This window comes from Muntiacus reevesi, chromosome 2, assembly GCF_963930625.1.
Source record: "Muntiacus reevesi chromosome 2, mMunRee1.1, whole genome shotgun sequence".
NCBI classification, from domain to species: domain Eukaryota; kingdom Metazoa; phylum Chordata; class Mammalia; order Artiodactyla; family Cervidae; genus Muntiacus; species Muntiacus reevesi.
Window position 1 is genome coordinate 11,476,017 of NC_089250.1, and position 23,978 is coordinate 11,499,994.

Genomic DNA, 23,978 nt, shown 5'->3' on the forward strand with positions numbered 1-23,978 from the left:
GGTGGCAAGATAAGCATGGGAAGATTCTGATTACGGTGCCGTTGGAGCAGTTCTTCCTGGTCAGAGGGTGACCTCCCTTCCTCTTGGCGTCTCCAGGCACTGGGAAGACCTCCACACTGGTCAAGTACGCTGAGAAGTGGTCTCAGAGCAGGTTTCTATACGTGACTTTCAACAAGAGTATTGCCAAGCAGGCGGAGCTCGTCTTCCCCAGCAACGTCATCTGCAAGACCTTCCACTCCATGGCCTATGGTCACATCGGGCGCAAGTGAGCATCACGGTGCCGCTTTCACATTGCAGTCAGCGCACCGCAGTGACAGGGGAAAACGTAGTGCCTTATCTCCGTTTACAGGCAGGGAATATAAGGAAAGATTTAGTGATTTTACTTTTACCCCACAGAGATACATTTTTAACTGAGGGAGGCATGCTCATGTCTCTGAAGTTGAGGCACAGGTCAGATGACATGTCTGAAGTTCCAGGCACCACCAGCCTGGTTGATCAGTTCAGGTTTTGCTCAGAAGCACGAGGGGAGAGGATGGGGTTGAGGGGTGCTAGACCCAGGCTCCAGGGCCTCTGAGCCGCACCCATGGGATGAGAAGGCTGTAGGGAGGTTCAAGGTCCCCCCAGGGCCCTCTGGAGTTGGGTCCACACCATGAAACCGCGGTGTCTGCTGTGAGCTCCTTTGTCTCCTGGGTTATTAGATCTGAATTCTGAAAGCCTAGAGGAGCCCTTTCTAGTCCTACAAGGACCTCACTCATCCCCTCAGCTTGTTTCCTCACCTGGAAGAGCCACTGCCGGCAACCTGGTGATGTCATTTGAAGAGAAGGGGGCGAGACCCGGGGGAACACAAGTCCTGTGTGGCCAGGAAGGCTGACCCTGTGCCCTCGGGACGTGCGTTGCAGGTACCAGTTGAAGAAGAAACTGAATCTCTTCAAGTTAACCCCCTTCATGGTCAACTCCGTCCTCACTGAAGGGAAGGGTGGCTTCATCAGGGCCAAGCTCGTGTGCAAGACTCTGGAAAACTTCTTTGCCTCGGCCGACGAGGAACTGACAATTGATCATGTGCCTATCTGGTGCAAGAACAGCCAGGGGCAACGAGTCATGGTTGAACAGAGCGAAAAGCTGGTGAGTGGCTCAGTCTCCCTGGAGTTAAGGCTTGGGAGGATGAGGGTGTGACCTGGGTCGGGTTGTCCCAGCCTTCAGTGTCTTCAGAGCTGCTGGCGGGAGGCAGAGGCGGAGGGAGACCACAGGGCGGTGTGGCAGCAGGGTGTCCAGGGTCTTCTGTGAAGTGTGGTCCTCAGCCTGGCCTGCACTGCATCGACAGGGCTCCTGCCAGGGTTATCAGAGCTCAGCATGGGGTCTGCTAGTCCTAGGATCTAAGGATAAAGTATCTCTCTTCTAATTTTTATCAATTCTTTTCAATCATTGGCCATTTTTTTTTTCCTCATTCCCACTGCACAGCATGTGGGATCCTAGTTCCCTGACCAGGGACCCAGCATGTGCCCCGTGTAGTGGAAGCACAGAGCCCTCATCTCCAGACTGCTAGGGAAGTCCCTGACCACTCTTCTTATGAATATAGTCACTGTGGGTTGTAAATCTAGAGGAATCATCCAGCCTCTCCTGATTCATTGGATGCTGTGCTCCCTGAGAGATGCTCTGCCGCTGGGTGTGGTCCAGCCCCCGGCTGCTTGCCGTCTGGGCACCTGATGATGTCATGAGGCCCTCATGCAGCCGGGGGAGGTCAGGGACGGGGCACCACTCACCATGTGATGGAGCCTTTGCTCTGACCCCTGCACGTGCGTGTGAACCCCTTATTCCTGGGCCCTGACTTTGGCGTCACCGTGTCACTTGCTTTCTAGAACGGAGTCCTCGAAGCAAGCCGGCTTTGGGACAACATGCGGAAGCTGGGCGAGTGCAAGGAGGAGGCTTACCATATGACGCACGATGGTACGCATGGCCCTGTCCTGACCCCTGAGCCCACATGGACCCACCTCATCCCATGTTCTGACTCTTGTGCCCCTTCTCCTAGGCTACTTGAAACTCTGGCAACTCAGCAAGCCCCTCCTCGCCTCCTTTGACGCCATCTTTGTGGACGAGGCCCAGGACTGCACCCCAGGTAATAAAGCATTCGGGACACCAGTACTCTCAAACACACAGAAACTGCATCACACATGTGTCAGAGGACGTGTGTGCAGTGAGTCCGTGCTTCTTATCTGTAGTAGGAGGAGGGGTGTCTGATGCTTAGTCATTCTGAAATCCTTTACTCTCTGACTCCAGCTTTCAACAGTCCCCCACATCTCTGCCCGCACCTCCACCCAGAGGAGACTTATTTTCCTCTAAATATTTGCTTGGGTTATTCTTAAAATATTGGCTGAGCCTAGGTCATCACATTATTAAAACAAAGACTCATGCTGATGGGAAAAGGTAGTCAATTCAGAGTGAACAATTTTTTCCTAGTGGCTGATAGAAAATAGTGTGACTTGGTAGGTCATCTTTAGGCCCCAAGTTATTATATTAAAGAGGATATTTGACGTCATTTTATATTTGCCTTTATGATTTCTTAGACACAATCACATATTCAGGAGTAAAAATAATCTGCATTCGTAGGATTAGAAACCATTTGTCTGTTATAAGCTTGTTTCTTTGGGACTTGTGGATGGTCATGGTTAGGACACTGCACTTCCACTGTAGGGGACGCAGATTCAATCCCTAGTTGGGAACTAAGATCTCACATGCCTCACAGCATGTCCAGAAATAAATACATGAATGAAAATTGTTTCCTTGGACCGTGTGCATGTACCCTGCAGGGAAGGATACCCTGCCATCCAGTGTGCAGGTGTTCTTGTCCTTTTCCTGTCACCCATTTGGTTTCTTTTTGCTGTGTGGGTGGGCCTTGTGTCAGAGTGCTTACTTGCCCCTCTGGATTGCAGCCATCATGAACATCGTTCTGTCTCAGCCCTGTGGGAAGATCTTTGTGGGAGACCCCCACCAGCAGATCTACACCTTCCGCGGCGCCGTCAATGCTCTCTTCACGGTCCCTCACACGCATGTCTTCTATCTCACACAGGTAAGACTGTCTCTGCTTCCCAGCCCCCAGATGCGTGTACACACACACAATACACACACAAGCCTGTGTGGGGCTCCCCACCCCAGTTTTCCAGTGCTGCCTGTGTGCTGGTCTCTGTGCAAGGTTTCGTCTGAGCTCACAGTGTGCAGCAGATCCACGCCTCTAAGTAGGGGCTCTCTGTGGTTCTCGGGGGTCTGCAGAGTCAGAACGGTTTTCAAAATAGTCACTTGCCTTTTGCGCCATGTTGACATTTGCACTCATGATGCAGAGGTGGTAATGAGCCATGGCCTCAGCTGCAGCCCGCTCTTGTAGTCTCTGTATTCTTCAACGCAAGGCGCTGACTAAGAGCATCCCTGATAACAGAGGGAAGAAAGTTTCTGTCCAGCAAGCCCTGAGCCCGTCTCTCCAGCAGTCCGTGTGTGGAAGTGGGAAGTAGAGGGGCATCCTCCTGCCCCTGCGGTGTGCCGGCTGCTCTCTCACCTGGGGCACTTCTGTGACTGTGTTGTGAGCTCCACCGGCTGCTGCTTCCATTTGTACTTGAATGAACAGTCGACAGACCAACTCTGGTTGTTCAGACTTGGGGATTTGGCATTTTCTCAAGAATGAATGCGACGAGCCACGTCTTCAAGGGGAACAGCTAACACATGTTCATTGCCAAAAAAAAGTCTTGCTTTCAAGTGAAATCCGGACTTGGAAACACTAGTTTCCAGCAGGAGCACGGCAACCCCCGGAGCCTGGATTGCCTGGAAAGGCTTTTAAATACTCCAGTGTTTTCAGCACATGTCTGTGTGAGGCCGTCACACCAGGCTGGACACCCACAGAACCCCGAGAATCGGCTCTTCTCTCTTAAGCTGGAAACTAAAGGCATTTGCTAAAATGTAAAAACAGTGCCACTCTTGTCTCTAAATTTTTTTGGGTGGGGGGAGACTACAGTTTTTGAAAAATATGTACTTTGTGTTATCATGTAATGAGATTATTGTTGTTAATGTTTAAATAAACTAAAATTACTAATGTGGTAATTGTAGATAGATAAAACTCACCTAAATACAAGCTTCCTTGGGTCCTCGCTAGTTTTCTGAAGTATGAGGAAGTCCTGAGGCAGAAATCTGTGGGAACCACTGCTTTTAGGAAGCTCCCAGTTAGAGAACATGAGCGGTGGCGACACACACGGACATCGTCCACACCGTGAGTTCTGCTCACAGTGGGGAGCCCGGGAGCCCAGTCTGTGACCCTGTTCCCCAGGCTTTCTCTTATTGTTTGCTGTAGGGATCTAGGACGACGTCAGCGCAGAGAAATTTTTTTTTAGTGGACGTTTTTAGTTTCAGATTTAGAAAAAAGTCTAGAAGACAGTTCTTCTCGACGAACAGTTCTTAAACACGCTGCACTCAGCGTCCTCCAGTACTCGGATGATGAGTTTGCCACAATTAACGTGTCAGTGTGGGCACATTATTATCAACTAAAGTCCACAGTTTATTCAGACTCCTGGTTCTTACAAATGTCCTTTCCCTGTTCCAGAATCTTACTCAGGTGACGCCACTGCCTTTATTTGTCAGGTCTTCCAGTCTCCTGCTGCCCGTCCTCTGTGGTTTCTGAGGCTGGCCTTGGGCCTGGTGACCTTGAAGGGCACCAGCTAGGCATCTTGTCACATGCGCCTCTGCTGGCATTTGTCTGGTGGTTACACTGATACTTGGGTCCATACCATCAACCTGATTTACAACTGATAACGTCGTCTTGGCATCCTGGCTGAGCTGGGGTGTGGCAGGTGACTCTACCGTGAAGTGACCCCCCACCCCCACCTCCGTCTCCCCTTTCCACACTGTGTGCCCCGAAAGGAAGTCACGGCTTGCAGCCCTCAGTTAAGAACAAGAGTTGGAATAGCCACATAGATTGTTTGGAATTCTTCTGTGAAGGAGATACTATGTCTACTCTTCAGTTTATTTATTCATTCATGTATTTGTTTGTATCAGTATGGGCTTGTGGATCTTGATAATTTGGGGATAGCTCACTTAGAACAGGAAACATCAAGATGGTGGAGTGGAGAACCCCATGAGCAGTATGAAAAGGTGAAAAGATAGGACCCTGAAAGATGAGCTCCCCAGGTCGGTAGGTGCCCAGTGTGCTGCTGGAGAAGAGCGGAGAAGTAGCTCCAGGAGGACTGCGGACACTGAACCCAAGTGGAAACAGCGCCAAGTTTTGGGTGTGTCTGGTGGTGGAAGTAAACTCCGACGCCATAAAGAACAACATGCAAAGGAACCTGGAGCGTTAGGTCCCTGAATCAAGGTAAATTGGAAGCGGTAAAACAGGAGATGGCAAGAGAAAATATTGACATTTTAGGATCAGTGAACTAAAATGGACCGGAATGGGCAAATTTAATTCAGATGACCATTATATCTACTACCATGGGCAAGAATCCCTTAGAAGAAAGGGAGTAGCCCTCTTGGTCAACAAGAGAGTCTAAAATGCAGTACTTGGGTACAGTCTGAAAAACGACAAAATGATCTCTGTTCGTTTCCAAGGCAAACCATTCATTATCACAGTAATCCAAGTCTCTGCTCCAACCACTAATGCCAAAGAAGCTAAAGTTGAGCGGTTCTATGAAGACCTACAGGACCTTCTAGAACACACCTTTTTATCATAGGGGTGAGTAAAAGTCACTCACTCGTGTCCGACTCTTTGTGCAGTCCCTGGAATTCTCCAGGCCAGAATACTAGAGTGGGTAGCCTTTCCCTTCTCCAGGGGATCTTCCCAATCCAGGGATCTAATCCAGGTCTCCTGCATTGCAGGCAGATTCTTTGCCAGCTGAGCAACTAGGGAAGCCCAGAAATACTGGCGTGGGGCTATCCCTTCTCTAGCGGATCTTCCTGACTCAGGAATCAAACCCGGTCACCTGCATTGCAGGCAGATTCTTTACCAACTGAACTTTCAGGGAAGCCTCATCATTGGGGACTGTAATGCAAAGGTAAGAAGTCAAAAGATACCTGGAGTAACCGGAAAGTTTGCCTTGAGTACAAAATGTAGCAGGGCAAAGGCGAACAGAGTTTTGCCAAGAGAATGCACCAGTCATAGCAAACACCCTCTTCCAACAGCACAAGAGATAACTCTACACGTGGACATGACCAGATGGTCAATACGAAAATCAGATTGATTGTATTCTTTGCAGGCAAAGATGGAGAAGCTCTATAGATGCTCTATATAGAAAAGCTCTATATAGATGGAGAAGCTCTCAGCAAAAATAAGACTGGGAGCTGACTGTGGCTCAGATCATTAACTTCTATTGCAAAATTCAGACTTAAACAGAGTAGGGAAAACCACTAGGCCATTCAGGTATGACCTAAATCAAATCATTTACGATTATACAGTGGAAGTGACAAACAGATTCAAGGGATTGAATCTGATAGAGTATCTGAAGAACTATGGATGGAGGTTCTTTGCATTGTACAGGAGGCGGTGCTCAAAACCATCCCTAAGAATAAGAAATGCAAAAAGGCAAAATGGTTGTCTGAGGAGACCTTACACATAACAGAAAAGAAGAGAAGCAAAAGGCAAAGGAAAAAAGGAAAGATAAATCCATCTGAATGCAGAGTTCTGAAGAATAGCAAGGAGGGACAAGAAAGCCTAAGTGAACAATGCAAAGAAATAGAGGAAAACAATGGAACGGGAAAGACTAGAGATCTCTTCAAGAAAATTGGCGATAAAGAGGGAACATTTCTTACAAAGATGAGTACAATAAAGGACAGAAATGGTATGGACCTAGCAGAAGCAGAAGAGATTAAGAAGAGCAAGAGTACACAGAACTATACAAGAAAGATTTTAATGACCCAGGTAACCGTGATGGTGTGATCACTCACCTAGAGCCAGACCTCATGGAGTGCGAAGTCAAGTGGGCCTTAGGAAGCATCACTGCAAACAAAACTAGTGGAGGTGATGGAATTCCAGCTGAGCTGTTTCAAATCCTAAAAGATAATGCTGTGAAAGTGCTGCACTCAGTATGCCAGCAAATTTGGAAGATTCTGCACAGTTGCACTCATTTCTCATGCTAGCAAGGGAATGTTCAAAATCTTGCAAGCAGTATGTGAGCCGAGAATTTCCAGATGTTTAAGCTGGATTTAGAAAAGACAGAGGAACCAGTGATCGAATTGCCAACATCCTATGATTGTTGGATCATAGAAAAAGCAAGAGAATTACAGAAAAACGTCTGCTTCTGCTTCATTGACTATGCTAAAGCCTTTGACTGTGTGAATCACAATAAATTTGTGTGGAAAATTCTTAAAGAGATGGGAATACCAGACCACCTGACCTGCCTCCTGTGAAATGTTTATGCAGGTCAAGAAGCAAAAGTTAGAACCAGACCTAGAACAACAGACTGGAAATCTGGAAAGGAGTACATCAAGGCTGTATATTGTCACCCTACTTATTTAACTTACATGCTGAGTACATTAGGAAAAATGCTGGGCTGGATGAAACACAAGCTAAGATTGCAGGGAAAAATATCAATAACCTCAGATATGCAGATGATATCACCCTTATGGCAGAAAATGAAGAAGAACTAAAGAGTCCCTTGATGAAAATGAAAGAGGAGAGTGAAAAAGCTGGCTTAAAATTCAACATTCAAAAAACAAAGATTATCGTATCCGATCCCATCACTTCATGGCAACTAGATGGGGAAACAATGGAAACAATGACAGGCTTTATGTTGGGGGGCTCCAGAATCACTGCAAATGGCGACTGCAACCATGAAATTAAAAGACACTTGCTCCTTGGAAGAAAAGCTATGACCAACCTAGGCAGCATGTTGAAAGCAGAAACATTACTTTGCCGGCAAAAGTCCGTCTAGTCAAAGCTGTGGTTTTTCCAGTAGTCATGTATGGATGTGAGAATTCAACCATAAAGAAGCTGAGTGCCAAAGAATTGATGCTTTTGAACTCGGGGGGTGTTCGAGATGACTCTTGAGAGTCTCTTGGACTGCAAGGAGATCAAACCAGTCCATCCTAAAGGAAATCAGCCCTGAATATTCATTGGAAGGACTGATGCTGAAGCTGAAACTCCAATACTTTGGCTACCTGGTGGGAAGAAGTGACTCACTGGAAAATACCCTGATGCTGGGAAAGATTGAAGGTGATAGGAGAAGGGGATGACAGAGGACGAGATGGTTAAAAGGTATCACCAACTCAATGGACATGAGTTTGAGCAAACTCCGGGAGACGGTGAAGGACAGGGAAGCCTGATGTATGCATTCCATGGGGTCACAAAGAGTCGGACACAAGTGATCAACTCTGAACAAGCACCGCTTAGAATAGTTCTGTAGCAGCAGAGTACTGCTTGTTGAAAATCTCACTCTCCTTCAACTGTGTTCTTACTGGTCACCCAAATATGTAGTACTTCTTTACCTCAAGTTATAAATGGGTGGGAAAAGGCAGTAAACACCATGAGTTTGGGCAAAAGCACTGACTTTCCAGCTGCAGAGGTCAAGGAATTAGTGCATTGGGTGCTGCTTCGAAGGGTAGGAAATTATTTTGCCACATGCAGTGGGCGGGGACGGGGAGGGGGCAGGAAATGCTCAGGACTTGGTAATCTTTCTCACGGCTTGTTAAGTAGAGCAGTGATTTTATTTATTTATTTTTTCCCGAGAAACACTGTGCTCGGTGCAGTAAGGAGTAGCTGTAAGGATTGCACTAAGTGCAGTAAGGAGTAATGCTGTGTGTTGTAACATCCACTTTCATGTCATCTGTGGCCAAGCATTGCAGAAGCCGTGCCTTCCTCAGTGGGGCAGTGGCTTCACATTGGTGTTGAAGGAGCCTCATGGGGCGGGGCCTTGATCTTCTGTGTGTGATTCGTGTGATTTATGCTGCTTCTTTAGGTGGTGTTTGGAAAGAATGAGGGATTTGTTTAAAAGGAAAGTCTGCTGCTGGTCTCAGGGAACAAAGGGGCTGAGAGGGTCCTGAGAGTCCACACCCCACGTCTTTCTTCATGGGTTGCTCTTCCTGTTTGTGGCGAGGCACAGGGCTTTATGAAAGTGTGTGGCGGAGGATTCATCCAGCAGAGAGAAGGGGCAAGGGAGGGGGTTGGAGGCCAGGCAGGTGAGACAGGAGGCGGGGGTTTCTGAATTAATGCTGGGAGCAGTGATAAGAGTGTAGAAAATGTGGTGAAAAGATTGTCAGAGTTTGGATTCAGGGGCAAGAGGTAAAGACAGATAGATCAGTCTCAGGTTTCAAGATAGAAAATGCTGTTTTGAAAAATTAGAATAGTGATGTCTGCCTATGAGGCTCCTCTTCCATGTAAGTGGCTATGCAGTAGGGAATTTCCAAGGACCCTCTCAAGGTTGGGCAAATCAAGGAATGTGCAGCGGGGTTTGGAGAGGCCAGACCTTGGTGGTGACAGCAGTGTGTTCTCATTCTTTGATGGGTGCTAACACCGTCTGTTCTATTCTTCTCCCAGAGTTTCCGGTTCGGTGTGGAGATAGCCTACGTGGGAGCTACCATCTTGGATGTCTGCAAGCGAGTGAGAAACAAGACATTGGTTGGAGGCAACCATCAGAGTAAGGCTGCAGTTCCTTGTGTTTGTTACACAGGTTAGCTTACCTCGTTGCCTGGATCTGCCCCAGAGTTTGTGCTCTCTCCCTCAAGGTGGCATCCGGGGTGACACGAAGGGGCAGGTGGCTCTTCTGTCCCGCACCAACGCCAACGTGTTTGACGAGGCCGTCCGGGTCACAGAGGGAGAGGTGCCTGCCCGGATTCACTTGATCGGGGTAGGAGTGTGTGTCTGTCCTCCGCTCTCACATGGAAACTTCACCCACACACAGAGCTGATGAAAGTGCCGCACGCACTCAGACTTATCCTGCACGTAGGAGTTGGGGTGACTGTCCCACATCTGCGCTGGGAGATGCTCCCCCCGGCTGTTCAGCTCCAGCGAGTCCTGTAAAGTAAGGCCCAGCAAGGACCACGGACCTTTTCCCCTGCTCTCTAAAAAAAGTGCATGCCCTTCTTGCCTGTATGCACACACAAAAGCTCATTGCATTTATGCTCTGGGTGCAGTTTGAGAGTCGGTTCCAAGAAGCCAGCTCATTTCACAATCCCATCTGTACATCCTCTTTACTTTGTCTTGTTAACAACAGTAACAAAGACAAAAAATGCAAAGATTCCCAAAATTTCACCAGCAAACTTTTTTCAGGGGATTAAATCGTTTGGATTGGACAGAATCATTGATATTTGGACACTTCTACAGCCAGAGGAAGAACGGAAGAAACGTGAGTACTGCCTGGCCATGTGGTAAGCACAGGCACCCTGGTGTCGAGCGGGAGGTAGACAGGAGCGCTGCGTTGCTTGTCATCTGCCCTGGAGGAGCCGATGTGCTGCTTCTGGCAGTGGCGCGGTGCCTGAGGCCACCTGTTCTCAGAGGCAGTGACAGCTCTTCCCAGGCCCTGTTCTTGGGAGTCTCGATCTCTCTCTCACACACTGGCCCTGCAGCCATCATCCTCACGCTCTTTCTGTTCCGTCTGCCTGAGGATCTCACACATGGTGACTTCCACCTGGGCCCTGTGTGATCGTCTCTAACACTTCCATAGCACGCTTGCTTTTTCATTATTGCATTGTTTCAAATCCCCAACAAGCGGGGGTCTCAAGGGCAGGCCTCTTGACCCTGAACTTGATGCACAGGTCACTGTGCTGCCTCACCCCGGCGCCCACGGCAGGTCATTGGTGCCGTCGGGCCTGGACCCAGGTCTCCAGCTCTGAGACCACTCATTTGTCTCGTGGTCCGTTAGGAATGTGGAACTGCCACCCCCGAGCATGGGTGCAGCTGTATCTCCCTGACGCACATGCACATTCCCTCTAGGAAACCTCGTCATTAAAGACAAGTTCATCAGGAGGTGGGCACACAAAGAGGGCTTCAGCGGCTTCAAGCGGTACGTGACCGCGGCTGAGGACAAGGAGCTGGAAGCCAAGATCGCGGTCGTGGAGAAGTACAACATCCGCATTCCAGAGCTGGTGGCAAGGATAGAGCGGTGCCACATAGAGGACTTGGACTTCGCAGGTGAGGATGTGGGGCGGAGGCGGCCTCTGGGCCTCTTGCCAGTGTGGACATCACTGACCGGGGCGACCGCACCAGTCGAGGGGAGCTGGGCTGCCTTCCTCCCGCTCCCCTCTATTTCTGCTCTTCTTCCAGCTGGAAGAAGGGGCTCCTGAGCCCCAGCTCTGCCACCGTGTGACCCTGGGCAAGCTCCCGCCCTCCTCTGGGCCTCTGTCCCCTCATGTGCAGAAAGCGGGTGGCAGGTAGTAGCCGTGAGCTCCGGACCGGACTCTGCTGTGTACCCAACCCCTGCAGTGGGTTTCTCATTCCCCTCATCTGTTTACTATCTCCCTCCTCCTCTTTATTTTCAAACTGAGGTTCCCTCCTGCAGCGCTGCACCCAGGCGAGAAGATGCAGTCAGGGCAGCATACACTTTGCTCCCCACTCCTGTCTCCCCCTGCCTGCCCCGGACTGATGGCCGGCTGTGTTTCTGTGCAGAGTACATCTTGGGTACCGTGCACAAGGCCAAGGGCCTGGAGTTCGACACCGTGCACGTCCTGGACGATTTTGTGAAGGTGCCCTGTGCCAAGCACAACCTCGCACAGCTGCCCCACTTCAGAGTCGGTGAGCAGACGGCGTCCTCGCTCTGGGGCTGCCTTGCCTTTTCCGGGATGGTGTGGCCTCTTGGAAGGATCCTCCTAGAACAGAAAGGTCCTCCTGGTCCTAAAATTGTTATTCTTCGACTGGTTTTTAGAAGAACTGAGCTTCCAGGGCCACCTCCGTCAGGCTTCTCCAAGGGCAGGAGTGCTTACCGCGTCTTGGTTTTTCCCCATCGGACAGAAGCTCTAAATCATAGTTTACCTACCCACCAGGGTGTTTTTTCTGTAATTTCTTTTTTTTTTATTAAAGAAGCCTGAGAATCTTAAAAGGCGTCAATGTACACCATCATTTGTCTTCTTTATACTTCAGGCTACCTGTTAAACTCTAAGCATCAGTGCTGTTGATTTGAGGCTTAAGTCTTAGAATGAAACCGTTTGAAGTCTTCCTATAAACAGATAAAATCTCTCTCTTAGTCATGGAATCAAAATTTGGGTCATAGCCTGCATGGGCGAGCCCCAAATATAAATACTAAAAATTCCTTATCTCTATCAAATATATTCCTAAAACAAGAGGAAGACATAGTGCTGAACATATATTGCTGTGGAGCGGGGAGACACAGTGGCCATAGAGAGATACCAGCTGCTCTGTCTTGAGGAAGTGAAGTTTATTTAATAATGTAATAGAGTGTGGCCACACGCAGTCCTTAGCACGAGACTATCGCTGTGCCTTACGATTACTGCCGGACTGTTAGTAGTCCTGCTCTCTCATTGGTTGGCGCCGCAGCGGCCCCTCCCACAGGCAGCCAGCTGTCAGGGAGTGACTTAGCGGTCCATTCAGCCAGCTGTCAGCGGAGTGGTGGTCAGGAGGACAGTGAGGTAAGAGGCGGAGCCTGGCTTTCTCCCTGGGGCCCTTCAGCTCACCCAGCCCTGGGCCAGCTCTTGAGCCGGGGGCCCAGGGAACAGGCTGGGGGCCTTGTCCTGCAGGGCTCCAGAGCCTTCACCAGGACTGCACCCTGACTGGGCCCACGCCTTGAGGTGGTGACCCGGTCCCTGATCCCTGCCTCTGAGACCTCACGGCTGCGGCTGTCTGCGTGTGTAACGGTCTGTGGGGCCTGCCCCCACTGTACTGGCAGCCTGCGGAGGCAGAGGGCCGTTAGGACCTGGGTACCCAGATCCCTCAGCAATGGCAGCTGGTCGGGGTCTGGAGGCCTGGCCCTGAGGGAGCTGCCAGCCGAGATTTGCCTCCTCTCAGCCAGGACCAGACCTTAGAGGGTGATAGTTTTGCCTGGGGACCGTGTCCTTTCTTGTCAGAACAGAGCATATTATTCAGTTGGTGGAGGTTTACAGGACCATCGTTCCCTGACCGTGACCTGACCTCAGGAACACAGGCTCTGCCACCAAGATGTTTGCAACAACTCACTCTGCCCTCCCTTCCCTTCCCTAGAAAAGGGCTTTGCTGAGAGTTCTCGGGGAGTTTGGGCTGTTTAGGGCACAAACCATCCAACTCCTTGCAGGGCCCTGCATTAAACCCTTCTCTGCTCCAAAGTCCAGTGCTGTGGTGTTTGGCCTCATCCCGTGCCCACCCTTCTAAGGCGGATGGCGCAGCTCTGCGTGTGTTCCCAGACCCCCACCCCTTGAGAAGGGCTTCTGTGTGCAGGCAACTGACAGGGCGGAAACCACATGAGCCCATCCAGACTGGCTGAGGGAGAGGGACGGCGTGTGGGGGGAAGAGCATAGCTCTGAGACAGGAGGCTCAGCCGCCCCAAGACCCTTCTGCAGCTGTGGCTGAGGCCTGTCTGTCCAGGGACTTCACCTCCATCAGCCTGATTTCTGCCAGCCTCCTGGTTGCCTTGACGATGCACCAGGCACGTCACTGGTGACCATTCACCAGGTGCTGGGTGACCAGTGAATAAGCCCCCAGGACTTGCCAGAGGCAGCACAAACAGGAACTCAAGGTCCTGTGCCCCTTGTCTTGTAGGGTTTTGTTTGTTTCTGGAGTTGGTGTTTGTAGGAAAGCTTTGTTTATGAAGCCAGCAGATCTTTAGGGGTTTTTGCAGGGTGGGTGGGGAGTAGTAAATGTTTAGATGAGAACGTAAACTTTCACAAGCAGGCTTGTGTGTTGATATATTTTTTTCCCTTTTCTTTTTTTAGAGTCGTTTTCTGAGGATGAGTGGAATTTACTGTATGTAGCTGTAACTCGTGCCAAAAAGCAGCTCATCATGACCAAATCTCTGGAGAACATTTTGACTTTGGCTGGGGTAAGCACAGACGGTTGTTTGCTGACTCCTGGTTTATAGATAAACCTGGCATTTCTTAGTCTCTAAACCAGTACCCCAGAGAGTGAAGTAGGAGAGTAAATTTTATGTACAAATAATCTCTCTCTGTTGTGTGAGTTTCTGTGTGAACTTTGATCTTATGTTTTCTTAGAACCTGCAGCATGGTTTTCTTAATAGAACCTGTGTTACGTTAGTGGTTAGATCTGTAACAGAAGCATATTATCACTGGCAACTGATAACAGATGGCTTGTAGAGTACTGATACTATTTCACAACATGGGTTACTTGAAGAAATCTGAAACATTTTAATGTTGAGACACTGATATATTGCAGTCCTACATCTGCTTATGTTTGGAGTCCATGTCTCTGAAACAATGGGGACTTTTCTTTCATATCCACAGCCCCCGTTATTGTATCTTATAACATTTATGGTGATTCCACATGGCCTCTACCACTCAATCCATAATCATAATTTTATGATTATCTCAGAAATGTCTTTTTATAGCTGATTCATTCAGATCAGGACCCAAACAGACATTTGGTTATTAGGTCTCTTGAAAGTGAAAGTGAAAGTTAAGTCGCTCAGTCGTGTCTGACTCTTTGCGACCCTGTGGACTGTAGCCCACCAGGCTCCTCCGTCCATGGGATTCTCCAGGCAAGAGTACTGGAGTGGGGTGCCATTTCCTTCTCCAGAGGATCTTCCCGACCCAGGGATCGAACCCAGGTCTCCCGCACTGCAGGCAGATGCTTTAACCTCTGAGCCACCGCGAAGATCTCTAAAACTTCTTTATTTAGAGCAGTCCAGGACCCCTCCCTCATCCCAGACGCTTCTGATTTTTTGTGGAAACTGTGTCAGTTGTTCCCCAGAGCGTCCCCTGTTCTGCGTTTGTTCTGCTGTCGCCTGCCATCGCGGAAAGTCACCTGAGGGGCATGACTGAGTTGGGGTCTAACTGTGCTGGCAGGAACCCTCCACGGTGCGGGGGCAGCAGGCTTCGCTCTGTGCTGTATCCCGTCAGGAGGCATTGGTTTCCGATTCTCTCCCTCTTACTGATGCTCAAACTGTTCACCTTTTTAGCAGACAGAGCTAGGAAATCCATATTTTTGATACTGATCATTTCAATTCCAGTTTCTAATTTAAACTTCTTATTAAATGCAACACAGATACATAAAATAGACACACAGGTGCAACTAGCAGGAGGTGGGCTGCCCTCTGGCTGTGCTGTTGGGAACTTTTGGCCAATTGCATTTATAATCCTTGTCATTTGTGGTTCTCCAGCCCAGTCCTTTAAGGATTTTTACTTCTTTACACATTACACACTCTACTTTCTTTTACATTTGAATCTTTTCTCTTACACTGAAAATCTTGGTTCTGAACCGTATTTATTAATTACTTATTTACATTATTCTCTGTGTAAAAGTTTTCAAGTAGTGCCAATATTACTGTTGACAGAATACTGTGTGGAATTAAAGATTTCCTAACAGCTCTGTCTCTCAATATTCCACTGAAGATGTGTAGTCAGAGTACAGTGTTTTGAAGTACCATGCTTGAAATGAGTCTTTTCCCCTCTGTGTGACTTGATCACCAGTTTAAGCGCAGGTAGACATATTTGTTTATCTGCAGCCCCTACAGGGATTGCCGTCCTTTTTCATTATCTTTTTTGAATGTATAAAGTTTATGTATTCTGAAATCAGAACTTTGTAACAGGTGTCCTCTGAGAAGTCTTATTCCCTCCCTAGCTCCTGTAGACATTTATCTTCTTCCATCATTGATAGCTAGTTTTTAAAAATTAGTTTTTGATATTTCCTTTTGCAGATATCAACTAATATGTATAGATGTATTTTTTTATTCTCCTTTTCCGTGAAAGGTAGCATTCTATAATATTCTGTACCTCATTTTTTATCAGTTTCTAAAGCTTTTTCTCCTCCTTTTTACAGCTGAGTAGTATTCACTGCGTCCGTCTGACATGATTTATATAGTGCCTCACCCATGGATGTTGGATATTTTCCAGTCTTTTACTTTTAATATTTTTGCCACCATTCATGATATTAGGCACAAATCATTTTCTGTTTTAGCTAATACATCTTGGAGATACAATTCTACAGTCAAAATTTGTGGGTAAAGGTTAATGAATGTATCACTTTTCTAGGTATTGCCATATTCATCACAGGAATTGTATGTCTTGGAGTCCCACAAGTTTTATGTTAGAGTCTAGCAGACTTTTTAAAGCTAACTGGAAGCATGTCAGTTGCTCATGCACATATTTTATAGGGAAAATGAGCTTTCTCCAAGGAGAAAAGAACATGGACTCTGGAGAAGTACTTCCTTCTCACTAAGGCTGGTTAGGAGATATCTGTTGGTCCAGGGGCTCCAAGGAGGCCCCGGAAGTATAGCTGTTTGTGTGACCAGATGACTCTTAGTCTGAAGGACCTTGTGTGAGGAAAGGACTTCTGCTTTTTCTCTGTTGTGGCTTATGAATCCATGTGGGAGCATCCTGTTTCAAACATGGTGAAGTCCACCCTGGTCAGCAGTTAGTTGTTCATACACACTGGCGGGAACACAAGCGTCTGTATATTTTCTGTTCTTTCCTGTAGCAGGTAGGCAGACCCTGAAAGACAGAAAAACCATATAAATCAGAACCTTAGACCTGGATTTTGCACACACACACAAAAAAAGTTGGATAAATAGCTAATTGTAATTTAAAAAAACCCATGAAATCATAATTGTTTTGTCAGCAAGCGTTTGAGGTCTTTCTGGTGTGCCAGACCCTGGTTACCCTCCTCTGTGGCAGCAGCAGACCAGACCCTGGTCCCTGTTCTCGTGGCATCTCCCATCTGGGAGGGTGCTGGCATTTGACTCGGGTGTCCACTATGTGCAGACGATGCGCGCCTGGCACACGCTATTGTGCATCTTCCTCACAACCGCCAGCTGACCTGGGTGCTGGGTCTGTGCCTTTGGCAGGTAGAGCAGCAGGAGCTCAGAGCCTGCTCACGAGAACAGCCAAGGGCTCGGGCCAATGGGCACAGGCAGGATTTTGAAGCTCACTGGGCTATGAAGAGAACATGCAGATCATTTTTAAAGACTCAGAGACAGGTCAGCCTCAGATAAAATCCAAAAGTAGTCCTAAAATATTGTAGCCAATAGTTTCACATGTTTGTCCATTAAACCTTTTTTTTTAAACCATTCATTTTAGTAAGAATGCAGCTGGACTGGGTCCCGCTGTGTGTGTTCTTTTGGAGCTGGCGTTACGTGCGGGGAAAAGGCAGAGAAACAAGAGAAGCTGCTGTGGTCCCTGCTTTTCTCATCGTGGGACTCATATGATGTCCTAGAGTGTTGGACATCCAGGTAGAAAATTGCAGAGGCACTGCAGTGACACCCTTGCTTTCTCCTTCCCAGGAATACTTCTTGCAGGCGGAGCTGACCAGTAACGTGCTGAAGACAGGCGTGGTGCGCTGCTGCGTGGGCCAGTGCAGCAACGCCATCCCTGTGGACGCCGTGCTCACCATGCGCAAGCTGCCTATCACTTACGTACGTGTCCCGGCCGCCGCCTCTGCCCTCGCCAGGGTTTAGCTCAGTCGTCTGAGCTTTATCACTGGGCAGCCTATCCAGGCCACGGGTGAGGGAGCTGGAGGGGAAGCCTGTCTGATCCTTCCACGAGGAGGTCTGGAGGTGCCCTGTGGACCTCAGTGTCACAGACACTGGACTCCGTGGGGCCAAGCCAGGTGGCAGTCTGGGAGGCGGGCTGGTGCAGACGCTCAGGTGAGGACTGTTTCCTGGGGGCCCAGCTAGCTTTTTCCTGGCTTTGTAATCTCTTGCCTTAATATGCCCTGGGAACTTGATACAGCAGAGTCCACCTTCGATGCTTTGCTGGGGGAGGTGTGACCTCAGGGCCACACAGCACGTCTGAAAGCATCAGAGTCTGATGGAGGGGGGGTCACACTTCTTGGTGGAAAACACTTGTCCTCCAACTGTCCCCCTCCCCTCCTTTCCTTACCCCACCCTGCAGAGCAACAGGAAGGAGAACAAGGGTGGGTACCTGTGCCACTCGTGTGTGGAGCAGCGCATCGGGCCGTTGGCCTTCCTGACCGCCTCCCCCGAGCAGGTGCGCGCCATGGACCGCACAGTGGAGAATGTTGTGCTGCCCCGGCACGAGGCCCTGCTCTTCCTCGTCTTCTGAGCATGGGCCCTGCTCTCCTCCCACTGGGATGCCTGGGGGGCTCCTGCCCCTGCAGACGCCGGCATGGGGGGCCCCCTCCCTGAGGCCAGCCTTGCTCACAGAGCATTTTCCAAGGATGATGATGGCTGCCAGAGTTGGACCTGCTTTGTCTTCACCCCTGGAGGTAGCCAGACCCTGCTGCCCCTCCTCCATGTTAACGGGCCAGGAACGCGGGGGATGGTCTTTTGATAAAAAAAAAAAAAAAAATTTATGTATTTAAACTTTTATTACAAGGTCTCAATTAAACAGGCATTGTAGCACTGGAATTCCACCGTGTGAGGCCCCTGCCTTCACCCCCGCTGTTCCTGGACTTTTCTCCATTTCTCCGCTTACTGTTGTCACAGCTCTGTGACTGTTCACATCACGCGCTGAGCAGAGCAGGAGGCTTTGTGTCCAGGGTGACAACTGACACATCAGAAGCAAGGTTTTTCATGCTCTGGGGAGTCACGCACATGTGAGACCCAGGGTGCGCCTTTGTCATCGTGGGGCTCACAGCCTGAGCAGGGAGGCAGCACGACACATAACAAGTGCAGTGACCCTAGCCAGACATCTCGCATCCCTGCAGGTAGAACAGAGGACCAGAGCCCGAGAGAGGGGCGAGGCCGGCCAACCACCACGCGGGACACAGGCACTGGTTCCTGGTCAGGTGCTGGGGGTGTCAGTGGTAAAGCTGTTCTCACACGTGGATTCGGTATTTTCACGCTTTCGCCATGCAGCACATCAGGGATGCAGGCGGCAGGTGGGGCGCTGCCGGAGCTCCCCGGCTCTGGTGTCTGAGCCCAGGCCGCTGAGTGGGGAGCGGGTTTCTCGCCCTGTGCGGCGCCCTTCGTCTCCCGCATCGGGCCTCTAGTGGAGCTTAGTGAGCTAGCAGGCCGGTGAGGAAAGCAAGGGTGCTGGCGGACGGGGTGGCCATGTGGAGAGGGTGAGGGCTGCGTTAACATCTGCACGGGGAGGAGGAGTCACACGGTGGGCCATGAACACAGCTGGGGCGGACATCCTCACCCCCCTACCGTGCTCCTGGCCCAGCCTCGCTTGGTGCTCCTGGATCTCTCGGAACAAAGCAGCGGGTGGGAGGGGGTGGTTTGGCTTTGCAGGGCACAGTGTTCAGAGTCGTTCAGTAGAAGGATTTGGGGAGGGGATGGCTAGGGAGGGGCCCACAAACACAATTTCTGGAAGTCTGGTTTTGCTCACTGGAGAGGAAGGCGCTTGCGATTGTTGGAGGAGTAGATACTAGGCCTCCACTGAGCACATGTTGGGCAGGCCTGACCATGGGTGTCTGGAATCACATGCAGTCCTGACTCGGAGAGGGCAGTGAGGAGTGTGATGCTGTGTGGGGGGTTGGGGCGGCATCCAGAGCCGGAACCGCACTGCTGCTCTGGGGTCTGAGAGGCGTCCATCAGAGGAGGGCGGGGGACCACCAGAATGGGTGGTGCTGGAGCTGTGTTTAGTATTGGAGTGAGTGGCTAGCTGCCTACTAAAGAAGGAGAGAACCTTCTAGAAAGAAGGAGCAACATGAAGGACAAATTTGTTTGTGGTCATGGTGCCACAGTAAAACACCAGTGTTAGTATTTTGGTACTCATTTAAAAAATAATAGGATCTAGGAATTGATACTGGTACTTTATTTTTTAAGTGTTATATAAGAATTTCTAAAATGTCAGTGAAATCAAATAGTTGGTGTGTTTCAAATAGAAAACTAATTTTTAAATACACAGTAAAAAGAGAAATGTTATTTATTTTAGTTTCTTAAGGAAATCAGTAATCAGTTTATTAAGATAGAAATTCCTATGTAAAATTTATAGTTTTGTTAAATATACTTATAAAGTTAATTATATTCTATTTATTTTTATTACAGATTTTTTTATTGAAGTATAGTTGATTTACAATATTATATTAGTTTCAGGCGTACAACATAATAATTTAATATTTTTATAGATTACACTCCATTTAAAGTTATTAAAAATGGTTATATTTCCCTGTGCTGTACAATATATCTTTGTTGCTTATTTACTTTATACATAATAGTTTGCATCTTCTAATCCCATACCCATGTGTATAAGTGTTAAATATCCATTATCATTTTAATATGAGTGATTAGATGAAAACAATAAAAGTGTTATTCAAAAATATAAACTAAGCACTACATGGAAATGAAAATCTTTTAGATCCTTTATCAAGGTTAGTCTTTAAATCATGGGGCTTCCCTGATTTCATTTAGTTGTGAATGTATTTTTGTGCACATTTTCTGTAGAGATTTGTTTTATTTTTACACCACATAAATTGGGAGAATAAGGAAAATAATTATAAGCTAGTTCCAGATATTTTTCTTTGGTTCATTCATTTTTAAGTAACCCCTTTTCATTGATAACTTAGATGAGATCTTTTTTCAATTGTTTAAGAGTGTGCAGTCTGCTAATACCAAGTTCTAGTTTTTTATTTTTGAAATAAATTAGGATTTCTGATTTGTCTCCATCTTCTTTGATTTTATCATGTGTATAGAGGTTCTGATGCAGAATTACCCATATAAAAACAAATTCTGTTATGTCATATTCCATTTGTTTAGAAGTTATTGAAAATAAAAATTATTCTTGAAATAGAAGTGTTAAAATATCATAGTGCATTGTAGATTATGCATTACTTTGTCCTTTCATATAATTATGCTCAAGGCATATTTCAGATTTTAGATTTTTTTAAAAACTAGGTGATAGCATTTGACCAACCTAAAGTATTGGCACAGAGAAATTTTAAAATATCACAGAATATCAGCACCTGAAATTGCAATCACTAAAGGTATGACCTGTAGGAAATGTTTGGAGAGATGAGACATATTTGGCTGGGGAGTGTGCAGTAGGAACAGACCAGTGAGGGGCCAGGTCACCAAGGGCCCTGCACATGAAGGAGTCTGGGTGGTGTCCTCAAAAGTTATGAGAAGTCAGTGAGAAGCTGTGAGACATTAGGTTTTCATTTCAGGAAGAGCATTCCAGTTGTAGGTTGGGGGATGTTTTGAGGAGGTCAGCTCAGTTAAGAGGCTCAGAGTTATGGTCTCAGCTAGAAATGCCATCTGCTGGGCTGGACCAGCACAGGCGAAGGGGTCCAGTGAGGTGGGGTTGTCCTCTAGTGAGTGGTCCTCAGAGTGTGGCCCCAGCTGAGCAGTGTCACATCCCCTGGGACCTTGATATAAATGCACATTCTGTTCTTCACCCACATCTGCTGGGTCAGAACTTGTGGGACTGAGGCCAGCAGGGAGTACTCTTTTATTATCGTTGCTTTTTATTAGGGTGTCTTTGCTTTACAGTGTTGCTTGTTTCTGCTGTACAGTAGTGTAAATCAGTTACATATACATGCATCCCCTCTCCTTTGGGTTTCCTTCCCATGTACATCGTCATAGAGTACTGAGTACAGTTCCCTGTGCTTAGTTATCAGTTACACATAGTACTGTATATACATCCATCCCTATCTCCCAGTTACTCCTATTCCCCTCTTCCCCACTTGGTATCCACATGTTTGTTCTCTGCATCTGTCTCTTCATTTCTACTTTGCAAATAAATTCATCTGTACCATTTTTCTAGATTCCACATATGAGTGATATTTGTTTTACTCTTTCTGACTTTCTTCATTCTTTATGACAGCCTCTAGGTCCATCCCCATCTCTGCAAATGGCACAGTTTTGTTCCTTTTTGCAGCTGAATAATATTCCATTGTATATATGTACCACATCTTATTTATCCATTCATCTGTTGAGGGACATTTGGTTGATGTTGATGTTTAACAAGCCCTACAAGTGATTCTGACGTGCACTGAGTTCTGAGAACTTCTGCTCTCGAGATTAAAGAGGTCGAATCAGCAGGACTTAGGGCTTCATCGGGGGTAGTAAGTCGGTGGTAGGAATCCCGACAGGACCCCTGGGTTTCTGGCTTGTTTGCAGTGTGGGTGAGGGTACCCTTCATTGGGACAGAGAACATGGGGTGTAGTAGGTTTGTGTAAAAACAATGATGGACTTGGTTTTGACTTGTCAAGTTTGGGTGCTTATAAGAAACCCAAGAAGGTTTGTTGATGGGGACATGGGCCTGTAGGTCAGCAGACTGGCATGGACCGGAAGCAGTTTAGAGTTGTCGTATGTAAGTGGCGGGTGAGGAAGACCAGCATGAGGGTTTCGACGAGCCCACTCCACCATAGTGTCCAGAAAGGAAAGAGCAGAGGAACACCAGGCTTGAGCTGAGAAAGGAAGAGCATTCTCTGAAGGAGGCAACAGCCAGTTCCCAAAGATGGAGTTGCTGCTGAATTCAGGAGAGGAAGGGGTTTAAGTGGAAGTGACTTCAGTGTCCAGCATTGCCCGAACCAGCAGGGGTGGGGAATAAAGTTGCAAAGACGAGGCGATGTTAGCATGGTCACTTCAGTGAGGCCAGGAGCGGAATCGTGGGGGCTAACATCAGTGGGGCCTTGAGGTAACTGGACATGATCATGGACCAATCATATGTGTACTTTGGTTGCTTCCTGAAGCTATACTTCAGAGACAGCAAATAGGATGCTTTTTAAAAGGCATAAACCTGTTCAGACAAAGACAACAGGGAGAAAGTGAGGTTGGGAAGCAGATAAGTGAGAGATGACTGACAGCTCCCCAGGCCCAAGAACTCTGACAGGGGGCGGGACTTGATGGTGCTGGGACCACGGAAATTAGGAGTAAAGGTGGAGCAGGAACAGTGGCAGAGAGTTTGAATAAAAGCCAGTTACATCCTCATGTTCTTGCTGTCCTGTGAAAGTGGGCAACGTCTCATCCTCAACCCTGGCGGAATCCAGAGCTTTGGTCTCTGGGGAGGATGAAACAGGAGGATCTCCTGAGAGAGACCAGGCACAGCTGGGGGCCAGGGCCACGGTGGACACAGGCCATCATCTTCACAAGCTCAGGCAGCTGCAGCAGCAGACTTGTAACCTACAGGCTCCAACTCCTCCCAGCTCTGGAAGCTGGGAGTGTGAGGGGAAGGCACTGGCAGGTGTGTTGTCTGTTGAGCACCTGCTTCCTGGTTCACAGAGAGCATCTTCTCACTGTGTCCTCACCTGAGGAAGGAGCAGGGAGCTCTCGGGTCTGTTCCCAGGACACTGATCCCATCCTGAGGGCTTCACCCCATGACCTCATCACCCCCAAAGGCCCCATCTGACACCATCCCCTTGGCGGGGATGGGGGGTGGTTAGGAATCAACATCCTAGTTTTATACACACATGCATGCACATGCTAGATGGGAGAGCAACAACTTCTGTAGGGAGTAGAACCAACTTCAGCCAAAACACCCACAGTGATGCAGATTCCTTGGGTGATGCCACCTGGAGCACCCATCGGCATCAGACTACCCAAATGCTCAGGGTTTCAAACAAGTTTTTAGTGCTTGACCCTTAAATAGGAGCAGCAGACCAACCAAATGTGGATCTCCAGCCATCTGAAAAGAGCCTCCAAGACAAAGGTGGGATATCAAAACAAAAGAATCAACTTGAAAGAAATGGTCTGTACAAGGAAAAGAAAAATCTAAATCTCTTAAATATATTCAAAGAATAGGAGAAGATAGTGCATGCATGAGATAACAGGATCATTTGTGTGTGTGTGTGTGTGTGTGTGTGTGTGTGTGTGTGTGTGTGTGTGTGTGTGTGTGTGTGTATTTGGAGACAAAAGTAAATGAAAAACCAATAGAATAGTTGAAAGAAATAAGTTGAAAAAATAATACAGGAAGTTGAACAAAAATTAAGATTGAAAGGGGACACGTGGTCAGAACCACCTTGAGGTTGAGATCTCAATGCCAAAGGAGTTTCAGAAAAAACAGGCCGGCAACTTTCA

General features: G+C 48.1%; 1 protein-coding gene across 3 annotated transcripts in view; it reads left to right on the plus strand.

The window, feature by feature from the left end:
* FBH1 (F-box DNA helicase 1) overlaps positions 1-18,422 on the plus strand; it is a 37,287-nt gene extending 18,865 nt beyond the window's left edge. For all 3 annotated transcript variants that reach the window (XM_065920891.1, XM_065920890.1, XM_065920893.1), the window contains 13 exons: positions 97-265; positions 900-1,122; positions 1,857-1,944; positions 2,027-2,113; positions 2,928-3,064; positions 9,500-9,599; positions 9,688-9,809; positions 10,232-10,307; positions 10,895-11,092; positions 11,567-11,692; positions 13,819-13,925; positions 17,337-17,468; positions 17,947-18,422. In XM_065920891.1, the coding sequence (XP_065776963.1) occupies positions 97-265; positions 900-1,122; positions 1,857-1,944; positions 2,027-2,113; positions 2,928-3,064; positions 9,500-9,599; positions 9,688-9,809; positions 10,232-10,307; positions 10,895-11,092; positions 11,567-11,692; positions 13,819-13,925; positions 17,337-17,468; positions 17,947-18,117 (1,736 nt within the window). In that variant the 3' untranslated portion in view covers positions 18,118-18,422. The remainder of the gene's footprint in view (positions 1-96; positions 266-899; positions 1,123-1,856; positions 1,945-2,026; positions 2,114-2,927; positions 3,065-9,499; positions 9,600-9,687; positions 9,810-10,231; positions 10,308-10,894; positions 11,093-11,566; positions 11,693-13,818; positions 13,926-17,336; positions 17,469-17,946) is intronic.
* Positions 18,423-23,978: the final 5,556 nt, after the last annotated feature.